The sequence below is a fragment of the Polypterus senegalus genome, chromosome 12 (assembly GCF_016835505.1).
Source record: "Polypterus senegalus isolate Bchr_013 chromosome 12, ASM1683550v1, whole genome shotgun sequence".
NCBI classification, from domain to species: Eukaryota; Metazoa; Chordata; class Cladistia; order Polypteriformes; family Polypteridae; genus Polypterus; species Polypterus senegalus.
The window spans coordinates 141,573,115-141,585,118 of record NC_053165.1 but is presented as its reverse complement, the minus strand read 5'-3'; the positions used below and the strand labels follow the sequence as shown (position 1 = coordinate 141,585,118).

Sequence of the window (12,004 nt, the reverse complement as noted above, 5' to 3'; positions counted from 1 at the left end):
TTGAAGCAGTTGTTCATTTTAAATATCAAATGCAAGATGGTATACTGTGTTTTACAACAATGGCGTAGTTACTGTCGGCAACACTGCACCATTTATGAAATGAAATAGCAATCATAAACATCAGAAATGACAGTAATAATTTAACAGACTAAATAGTTCAAATCCGGACACTTCAGATGGGATGATAACTATTAATCCCTAAAGTAACTGTAGTGAAATTGCATATTAAAGACCCTAAACAGAACAAATAAAGACACGCAGTAACAGGATCATAAGAAATCTTCGGTAGTTTCTTGCATTTAACCGTTATTTTTTTGTTTCTCATTTGTTCCCTAGAAAACTGCTAGATGGGTGTTCTCTTGTACTTCATACTTTTTTCATCTGCTGTTGTCAGAATCTATTCAAAGAAATGTTTAGAGCTTAAATTAAAGTCACGCTCTGCCTGGCCAATTTATTTCAGTTAGGAACAAAACTGCTGTGGCATATAACAATGAAACATTTTGAGACCCCATGTTATAATTTACTTATTTCTGTTTAAACACAGCATTACTTTATTTTTACTTAGGTCTGGGGTTGTCTGGTTGTTCAGCTCACCTTTATAAATAAGCTTGTGGTTGTCTGCAATGGGAAGAGATGGCAAAAAGGACATGGAAAAGAAGCCTTTCTGTCACACTTGCCGTGATGCTCCACTCACTTGATGTGCAGTAATCTGCTCTCTTGATGACACTGATAGCATTTTGCCAGTTCCCTCTGATGCTTTAAGGACAGATGTTTTTTCTGGTAGTTTGGCAATGGCCTGTTTCGTTAGTTGCTTGATTTGGGCAGTGCTTAGTTATTTTCGTTTCCTTATCATGATGAACTTAGTCATTGTCTACTAGATGAGTTATGCAGATTTGATGTATTTGTATAAGTTTCAGGGCTTTTTCAATCACCTATGGACTTGTGTACCATTACGCTGCATTGTAAGCTACATGAACAGCCAACATATTTTTAAAATATATAAAAAACTCTTCACTTTAAAATGCAATTTTGTGTGGTAAATTAATATATAACCTGATTCTGAAAAAATAACTTTGACTTGAAAAATACCAAATTTATCTTTTTAAGTCTGTTAAAGCTGCAGTCTGCCTCTGCACTGTCCATGGGAGCTTTTTCCATATTACTCTCACTGCACCACTCGGAGTATTTATATTTATTAATCTCTTTGACAATTTTTCCTGTTCACTTGCTAAAATGTTGTATTTGGGCAAGTTAGTGGTTTAAATGCAATTCAGATTTTCCAGGGTGCCAGAAAACAACTTCACTGTAGAGCATGATGATGTCACTTTAGGAACGATAAGATTTCAATTATGGGCACAGCAATGTACTGTACATACAAGGTCTTTGCACTACAGATTTCTGTCACTCATTGTTGAAGGCTTGACAAGTGTCCCGACATTGACATAGCTCCATCACATGCTGGCTCTTGTATGCTATCAACATTAAGTCCTACTTCATAGATGATATTAATTTACAAATAAAGGAATATTTCTGCACTGCCTTGAATACATTCCTCTAACTTAATGAAACATTTAACACTTTCACACTTTAACAACATACATTTAAAGACACAAAGAATTGATCTGTTTTTACTGTGTCAATTATGCAGTCAGTAATGACTATGTGAAAAACAAAATCCTGAATGATAATTGGCAAAGTATCACTGACACCACAGGATATTTGCTCATTTCATGATAACATAAACATACATTTGTTACTGACTTTTGCACAAATATGGTGCTTCATGACATGCTTGCATTTTGTATCTTTAAAAGCTTGAGAAAGTTACCCTGATCTGCTCTGAATTCCCTGCAGAAGGACCGCCAAAGCTTGTGCTGTGGCCCCTGAAAGCCAGAGGTTATTTCGTTAAAAAGAGGGTAACATTAAGTAGTCTTTTTAGGAGTTTTGGCTTTCTTTTGACGGCTCACCTTTCTGCTTCCAGAAGCCCTGCAATGACAGTTTTCTCTTTTGTGATTATGATGGCTGGGTTGTTCGTAGCTGGCAGTAACTCCTTGGATTTGGGACATCAATAGCCATAGACCAAGATGGAGTGGACATTGAGAACACATAACAAAGCAACAAGTGGTGCAAAAGTGAAGAACGCTTTTATTTCCACAACAAAGTGTTCAGAACAAAGTGCAGTGCAGTCCGCATAAATAAATAATACTTCCATAAAAAAAGAGTGTCTTTTGTGGAGGTTAAATCAACAGTAAATAATCCAAATACTGGTTAAAATTTAAACTGATTAAATCTGGATTTTTCTCTCTTCCATATTTTGGTACTTCTCTGAAACTTCTGAGCCCCAGCTCACCCTACCGGTATGTTCAGGCAAGAGCTGACACCACAAAGCACTCCCAGTCTTTTAAAAACTGGGTTGCGTCCCTGTCACCGTCAGCAGGTCACCACTGAGGCGTTCCAAACACAGGATGATCTCCAGTACTCATTGGCCACTGCTCTCTGGGTGCTCAATAGGTGTGATCCTACCCTGCGAACTCCATCCACTTACTCCTATGAGGCAAACTCCTGACTGCTAAGCCTCCATTCCACTCTCACTCTCACTCTCACTCTGCTCTCTGATCCTTACACCTTCCAAATCATCCTACAGATGCAACACCCTAATTATGACTTCCGGAGAGCCGATGTGGATAAGCTGAGCTGATCACACAGAGTAGCAAACAATCAGCTCGCCTCCACACTTTACACCCTGCTGTCACACAGCTCCGCAGCCGCTTACACCCTCAGAGCCCTAAACACACTGCTTTTATTCCTAAAACTCACCCACTGCCATGGACCCCTTACTTGCTTCACCACAGTGATCAAATATTTTGTCATTAGTAACTTTTTTTGGATTTGGACTGGTCTGCAGACTTTTTGTCGAGCTGTTTTGCTGAGTCATTCCAAATGCTTAGAGTCCCCGCAAACCTGCCAAAAGCCAACAAGTGAAACAGATAATTTTTTGCTTTGATGTAGTGTGACCAGTCGTGCTCTTTTCCCTGACATGTCATCTTTATTATTATTCCAACTAGGATTTATGAAATTCTTAAAATTGTCCAGGAATGTGTTTTTCTCATTAACCAGTCTATATAAACAAACAACAGCATATGTATTTTGGTTCATTCCGTGCACTTTTTAACTTGCACAAACTATAAATTAACTGTGGCTACAACACAGCATGCATTTACAGGAATAGTGAAATGTGTATTTAAAGAGAAACGTTCATGACAGTTAGATTTAATTGACAGCCAGAGGGAGGCACAAGAGATGAACGAACAAAATTGTAAATGTAAAACCTAGCTAAATAATACATTTTCATGTTTTAAACCCACAATAAATAAGTGGAAAGCTAGATGTATCATCTGCAGAGCTGGTACGCCTTGTGTCAGTAGCAAATTAAAGTGAGAGAAGCTCATGTTCATTCTACAAAACACAAAAAACTGATTCTATGGGAGACGGATCGTTTGTAAAAATGACAGGCTATTTGTGGGACCAGGTTAAATGGAGGGTACTTCAGAGGAGGGTGTGTGGTTTTTAGCATGGTTAAGGAAAAATAATAGTTACAGGTAAACAGAAAGTCTAGTAGAAGAAAGGGGTTACTCTGTGCATGTGTGTATTGTTAAGGCCATGAGAAATAACAGTGCTTTAGTTGTTTAATTGTGCTTTTTCCCAAAATGTTTCATTAAAGTTAAACTTTTTTTCAACCAAAGAGGACTTCATCCAATGTTGACAAGTGTAACTGCTTTCATTAGTTCCTCGTATGCTAAGAATTTTATTTCATTAAAAGGAAAAAACTTCAAATTTAAATTTTAGTAATAGTTTTCTTTTTTTCCCTTTTTTACCTTTATGGAAGAGAAATAGCAAAACTGCTGCTGTTAAAAAGTTTAATAGGCAGTGTAAACTAATCAGTACTCTGGAGGAATGTGCTGGGTGTTGATTGCCCTTCATACCCACTTTGCCATCTTTTTTAAAAAACAAAACATGGTGACACTATTTGAGTGAACATACAGTATAAGGATAATCTTTCCACACAACATTTGCTAGTAGTGCTTACGCACCACGTAGTTTGAAGTTTTAACCATCAACAAAATTACACCAATAACCCAGCTGTCCCAGCTGTCAAGGGATCACACTTAATAATGACTTAAATTGTAGAAGTAGTCAATGTTTTGTTTTTGCATGAATCTAATAGGTGTGGTAGTAGCCACACCACATGCACTTCAGAAGAGGTCATCCACCTAAAGCTAAGCATGTTTGGGACAATTAAAATAATTAAAATCCATATTTTTTCAGTCCAATTCAAAATTACTATTAAAAGTAGGGTAATTTTCTATTAACTATTTTAAGCCCAATTACCAGTGCACATATCATTTTCTCTATTGTAAGTCACTTTTATAATACATAGCACCACATATGATTGAGCTGTATTTTTTTTAAATAAGTAAATATGTAAAGAATTGTTTCTCTTTTGTTTGGGTAGGTGAAATGCCAACAGAGTCAAGTTAGGCTTTTTCAGAACTTTTGACATGCTGAAACCAAAAGGTTCACCATCACTGGTTTAGGGAATGTACCTGCAGTAGCCTACAGTATGAATGACACGTTAGAAGTTCCACTACACTATAGTATTTAATTATTCTCAGATAACGTGTCAAATAGTTTCCATGCTATTAATCGCTTTTCTCCAGTTCTGTACTCCATATTTAATACAGCATCGTCTCTGTAAATACAAACAGCAATTTTCACTCCCCTTTTATAGCATGTGGGGTGTGGGATAGTGCACAACTTAGGAACAGTCAGATCATTTTTGGAGTTTCATTAACATTTGCATCTTTGAACATCAACAATCATGTGGTAATAAAGCTTCGAGACAAGCTGTAGCACACTTGACACAGTGTGGTTCATTAAAGCAATACAAGCTTCAAATCCTCACTGTCAAATCTCCCATCCCTACTCCTATCTTTGTCATGTAGTGTCACTTCTTTAGTTCTTAAATTTTATTTTTGGAATATTTTTTTTTCCAATTTCAGGAGGCCGTATTCCTTGTAAATTTCCACATATGACTTATAAAATCTGATTCTCTTATGGCGATTTACACCACTGCCTAGAAGTTTGTTTTTTTCCCCCCAGTATAAGATCCTGTCTGACCCCAAGATTTATAATTAGATATGTGAGACATTCATAATCTTGACTTAAATGCTCATTATCATTAAATTTGTAGCGGTCCAGTGCCACTAAGATTCACACCATCAAGAAGACGGTGATTTATTTATTTTTATGGAGGAGGTCCCAGGGATGCTCCCAGCCTTGGTCCGACCCACACACACTCACAGACAGAGACAAAATAATGCACACTGGAATCAAACAACAATTAAAGAATATAATGAAATTAAATGAAATAAATGACAACAACAATACCACCCCTGCACTCCTAAGGTGATATTACATTAAACATACAAATACAGACAGTCCCCCACAGCAAAGTCCATGGAAAACAGCACCGGATGTAATGAAATGATGAAGATAGTAAGTCCAGAGATTTGTACGTTGAAAGGGAATGAAAAGACAGTCCTACCGGTAGTTCCTGAAATAGTGAAGACAGGTGGATGGTTCAGAAGTGCTTCTTTTCTTGCGGGAAGGCAATGAATCCACTATCAGTCCTCAGCACACAGGCAGACAGAAGACAATCCAGACCCCAACAACGAAACAATCCAGGGCACAACGACTAAGCACGGTTAACCCAACAGAAGGCAAGCAGGCAGGCAGGCAAACAGACAGGTACAGAGAATGCAGATTACAAAAAAATAACTCTTCTTTTCTTTGGACACTGGCCCTCCTTTTAAGAGCCATTACGACCACCTTTGGCCACAACAGTACCTACAACCTAGACAGAAGACCAATCAGAACCTCTACAGGGACTGCTGGGAGGTGCAGTTTTAACTTATAGTAGCATTGCTACAAATTCATTTTTGAAATCCCTGGATAAAATTGTAGCCAAATATACAGTATTTTCATGGAAACTCATCTAGCATCTTTAATTAATTGAGACATATTGGGTCACGATCCAGCAGCCATTCCGTTTGATGATGAAAACACCTTCTGATCAGAAGACACTATTTCAAGTATGTACAACATTATACAGCACAAAATAATGTTTACTTATGCATTTTTTTTACCATTACCATTTTTTTTAGATGTAGAGGATGGATTAACATGGACGATGAGAGGATGTGCATCCAGCAATGCATGTGGATCCCAGTTTTCACATATAACTCTTCTAATTGGACAAATAACCTGCTGTAAGGGAAACTTCTGTAACCACAACAATGTTTATTTAAATAGCACATTTTCACACAACCATGCCAGGCTCATCACCCTGGACATCCTTCTGGCTTTGCTCCCAATTGTTGTACTCAAGTTCATTTCTTAGTGTTCAAAAAAGCTTTTGTCATAAATGCAACTCCAAGAGAGAAGTGGTTATCTTTACTGAGTACTTGCTTTTGAAATATTCAATCCATTGCAAAATTTCGCATAAGTCAATTTTGTTAAACTTTATCTAAGCATACAATTTATAATGTTTTAAAATAATACTTTGTATTTTAGATAGGGTTACTGATTTTTATTAAATTGATATACATCTTTTGTTATTGATTATTAATGTTAAGATTTGGCCTCTGCCTAGTTACTGTAATTTACTATATATATTTATTTCTGAATATGTTGTTAAACTAATGAGATGCTGCTGTCATCGCTGACTTGAGCTTTGGCTTGCCTAAATGATGAGCACTGAGCTACCTTATATCCACAACATCTGTGAATGTAAAAGACTATGAGGAATGTAAAGTGGGATATATTAAATACCCCTGTACTCATATGGTAGCACTGTGTTGATACCACCAATGGATACTGTATTGGAGGAATAGCTTATCCGACAAAGCAAGTGCGAAGATCCAGAACAATTTTAAACATAAGGTGGAAGCAATATAAAACTGGCTAGCCTCAATTGCTTATTAAGTGAGAAAGAAGATCTCATAGCAAGTTATGGTGACTACAGGTATTGTGGCATTTTGAATATTTAATGATGGAAACATTAACTCCGATGTGATCAGACAGAGTGGAAAAAACAGTAGGTGATTTAGAGACTTACACGAACAAGATACACAAAAAATTAAGCACATTACAATTAAAGCTGAAATTTGCATTCCAGACTTTGAAGTGCAGTCTGAATTTGTCCATGTTACTGACCAGGAGGGGTTTGCATCTTTCTGCTAATGCTTATCCATAATAGAAATGATTCACTCTGTTGTGAACACTCTAAAGATGAGTCATTCTAAATGGATTTTTAACCAGGCAACTTTGAATGGAATGGACTTCTTATGTCATGTTTAATTTGTGGACATGGCAGGCTGGACCTGCTTTATTCAAGTGCTGATGCCTTTAAATATACTTGTGGTGCGTCTAGACAGGTCTCACCATCTTGCTGCCACCTACAAGCCTGTAATTGATAGCAGCAGCTCTTCATTATCTAAGGCAGAAGGTCTTGTGTGTTTGGGGTGGTTGTTGTTTGTTTATTATAATATAAATATATAAATATAAACACATATATTTATATAAATTATATATTTATATATAATTTCATTAATTAATTAATTTTTTCTCTTGAGCTTCTGTAAAGTGAAAATAAGTGGACAAATAAGTAAATCTAATCTAATCAAATCTAAAGAATTGGTTTTCAATGTCATTTTTACATTTGTATTCTTGTACTGTTCCATGGCATTTTAGATAACCTGAGAAGAATTTATGGGATGTGTGTGATTAATAGAGTACAGTATAAACAACCACACACTCAAAGCGTAAGAAGATGCCTATTTTGCCATGTAGATGCTAGTAGGTGACAGTCTTATTGCTGCAACTATGTGCTAAAAGAAGGCGGGAAGCATGCTGGGAGAAAGAAGTGCTGGCTAGGAAGATCACGGATTCTCGGCAGCGTTTGACGCAGATGGCAGCTCGTTAGCAAACATTCTAAACAATTAAGACACATTTACGCCAAATTTATTTACTGACAACGCAATTAATCCGGTAAGTATAACTCACTCAACCTGGAGGTAAGTGAAGAAAATTTGGAAAGTTTACAAAATCATATTGATCAAGTTTTTGAGTCTGTTGTCATGGGGCCTAAGAAAGCAGCAGCTAACACGGAAACACCTGCTACCAAGTGAAGCCGTCCTCAGGATTCGCCCGAGGTGACCTCATCTCCCCGCAAGGATATATTAGAATTATTAGATTGTATAGATAAAAGGCTTTTGGGATTTGAGGGACGACTCCACTTGCTCGAGGTTCTACACCAGGAGTTCTAGAATCTCCGACAATCTCTGGAATTCAGCCAGGATCAGGTGGAGCGGCTTGCTGCTGAAAACGCGTCTCTGCGGGAGACTGTGTCTTCCCTGACAGAGGGATTGACACGGATCTCCCAGGACAACAAGACCCTGAAGGAGACGGTTTTGGATCTTCAGGCCCGCAGCATGAGAGACAATCTGGTGTTCGCAGGCCTGCGGAGCAGACGGGAGGACAACCGGAGGATTGCGAACAAACAATCAAGTATTTTCTCCAGACCCACATGAAGATACCCGAAGAAACGGTAAAAAACATCACCTTTCACTAGGTACATCACCTTGGAGCCAAGAGAGCAGACAGCAGAAGACCTCGTCCCATCGTGGCTAAATTTGAGCATTTTAAACAAAAGGATTTTGTTAAGAGCCACGGGAAAGAGCTCAAAGGGAAAAATTTCAGCGTGAACGATCAATTTCCTAAAGAAATTTTGGATCGCCGCAGAGTTCTGTTCCCAATGCGTAAAAAATTCATGCAAGAAGGCAGCCGCGCTGTCATTTCTGTGGACAAGCTCTACGTCAACAACAGGCTGTACAAGGAGCGAGGAGTGACAGACTGGCTTTATTAGCCCAACATGAGGTCACAAGTTTATATTCTTATCGGGATTCACTGGGTATGATGAGCATGTCAGGATATAAAAAAAAGCTGCTTTATCCGTGTTTAGATGATGGGATCACCTGTTCTCTCACCACCCCACACCTCTAGCACCTTTTCTTTTAACTTCTTTTTTCTTTTTTTAACCTTTATCACTCTTTCCATTCCTTCTTTTACCTGCTTCTGGAGCTTTACATCTGCATGACACAATCACACAACTTTCCTACACTGCGTCAGCATATACACAACGCGCACATACAAACACTGGATTATAATTATTAAATTTTATCGTACAACCACAAACACTCTTGGTTCTGTCTGATTATTATTATTATTATTATTATTATTATTATTGTCTGAATATTATCAGCATTAGTATTATTATCAGCATTAGTATTATTATTATCAGCATTATTATTATTATCAGCACTATTATTATTAGTAGTATTTTTTATTATTATTATCATTAGCACTATTATTATCAGCATTATTATTATTATTTATTTTCAGCATTAATATTATTATTTATTTTCAGCATTAATATTATTATCATCAGCATTAATAATATTATTATTGTTATTAGCATTATTATACATATATTTTTTATTTACTTATTTATTGCTTCATTTTTATTTATATATATATATTTTTTTTTTTTTTTTTTTTTCAGATTAAATTATACATTTATTTACTTAACTAACTCACATGAAGGCACCATACATTAGCTAATCACACACACAACTATGGGTACACTAAGGTTTGTCAGTTGGAATGTTCATGGAACTGGCTCTAGAGAGAAGAGATTAAAGATTTTTGATCAGCTTAAAAGACTGCAGGCAGATGTTGTCTTATTACAAGAGACTCATAGGTCTGCCACAGTTGCAGATGAACTTAAAACATCTGAGTTTCCCAGACTGTTCTCTGCCGCCTATAACTCTAGACAAAGAGGTGTAGCTATTTTAATACACAAAAATACAAATTTCAAAGTATTGGACACAGTCTCAGATCCAGATGGTAGATTTATAATACTAAAACTATCTATACAAAATCAAAGCTTATGTATTGTTAGCATATACTGTCCAAACATAGATGACCCGCATTCTTTCATAATTTTTCTCTGTACTCTCCGAACACTTGGACTGTCCACTTATACTTTGGGAGATTTTAATTTTTGGATGGATCATTCTTCAGACAGGCTCAGTACAGCTGGGACTCAGCGCATTGGCATTCCACTAATATAGTCAAACAGTATATGAGTGATTATGGGCTTTGTGATGCATGGCGATCTTTTATCCCAGCCGTAGAGAGTATACTTTTTTCTCACATGTTCATCACTCTCACTCACGTTTGGACTATTTTCTAGTCAGCAGCTCATTATTGGCTGACATTTCAGACACTGAGATACACCCTATAGTTGTCAGCGATCATGCTCCAGTTTCTTTAACTCTGTTAAATAAGAAAACAATCCCATCAGGTAAAACTGGAGGTTTAATACGTCACTGCTTAAAGATGAAGGTTTTGTGGAATATTATAAAAAAGAGTGGGCTTTATATTTAGAACACAATGACATTCCTGGAACATCAGCATCTGTTCTCTGGGAGGCAGGGAAAGCAGTGATGAGAGGTAAAATAATTTCCTTCTCATCACATAAGAAAAAAATAGAAAACAAACGTATTCAGGAATTAGAAGAAATCATTAAGTCTCTAGAGGCATCCCCAGAAGAAGAATTACAAAACAAATTGTGTAAAAGTAAACTAGAACTTAAAGGAATTATTGACAAAAAAACACAATTTTTAGCACAAAGACTACGAATAGAAAACTTTGAACACGGTAATAAATCAGGCAAGTTTTTAGCCAACCAGTTAAAAATAAACAAAGAGAAAACTGCCATATCTGCTGTTAAAGACTCAACTGGGAATATAGTATATGACCCTGAAAGAATAAACAACACTTTCAGAGATTTTTACAAAACCTTGTACTCACCACAGATTAACCCATCAGATAATGAGATCAATGAGTTTCTAGACAGGATAATACTTCCTAAATTATCAGATAGCCAAGCTACAGTCCTGGACTCGCCATTAACATCAGATGAGCTTCAGGAAGCTCTTAACTCCATGCCTAATAGGAAGGCTCCAGGTCCAGATGGGTTTCCAGCAGAGTTCTACAAAGAATTCTGGATCATTCTGGCTCCAACATTCTTCAGAATGATGAGTGAAATAGAAGAAAATGGTAGACTACAGCCAAACATGAATTCAGCCAACATTAGTCTCCTGTTAAAACCAGGCAAAGATCCTATATTTCCTACCAGCTATCGCCCAATTTCTCTTATTAATGTTGACCTGAAAATAATTTGTAAAGCCCTTGCAAAAAGATTAGAGAAGGTAACCCCTTTCATAATACATCCAGACCAAACTGGTTTCATTAAGGGGAGACATTCATCCACAAATTCACGTAGATTACTCAACTTAATAGACTTTTCTTATAGCAGAAACATGGAAACCAGTATATTATCTCTCGATGCAGAAAAGGCTTTTGATAGAGTTAACTGGAAGTTCTTATTTGCAACTTTACATAAATTTGGTTTTGGAAACTTCTTCATAAACTGGTTAAAAATTTATACAGTTCACCAACAGCATGCGTCAGGACAAATGACCAAACATCAGATAGCTTCTGTCTTCAGAGGGGGACCAGGCAGGGATGCCCTCTCTCCCCCTCGCTATTTGCTATCTTTATTGAACCACTAGCAGCAGCAATCAGGCAAACTACAGTTATTAAAGGCATAAAGTGTAAGAACATAGAACATAAAATCAGTCTTTATGCAGATGACGTGTTACTTTATCTTCAGAATTCTCAATCCTCTCTCTCCCAGGCAATTGAACTAATAAACTCCTTTTCAAGAGTTTCAGATTATTCAATAAACTGGTTAAAATCCACAGTTCTTCCAATTAATTTCTCTTTTGTCAATTCCCTTAATACACAATTGGAATCA

The 12,004-nt window shown here is 36.8% G+C and overlaps 1 protein-coding gene across 1 annotated transcript in view; it reads left to right on the top strand.

The window, feature by feature from the left end:
- LOC120541064 (phospholipase A2 inhibitor and Ly6/PLAUR domain-containing protein-like) overlaps positions 1–6,636 on the top strand; it is a 34,837-nt gene extending 28,201 nt beyond the window's left edge. The window contains exon 5 of the mRNA XM_039772338.1: positions 6,225–6,636. Within this exon, the coding sequence (XP_039628272.1) occupies positions 6,225–6,460 (236 nt within the window). The 3' untranslated portion in view covers positions 6,461–6,636. The remainder of the gene's footprint in view (positions 1–6,224) is intronic.
- Positions 6,637–12,004: the final 5,368 nt, after the last annotated feature.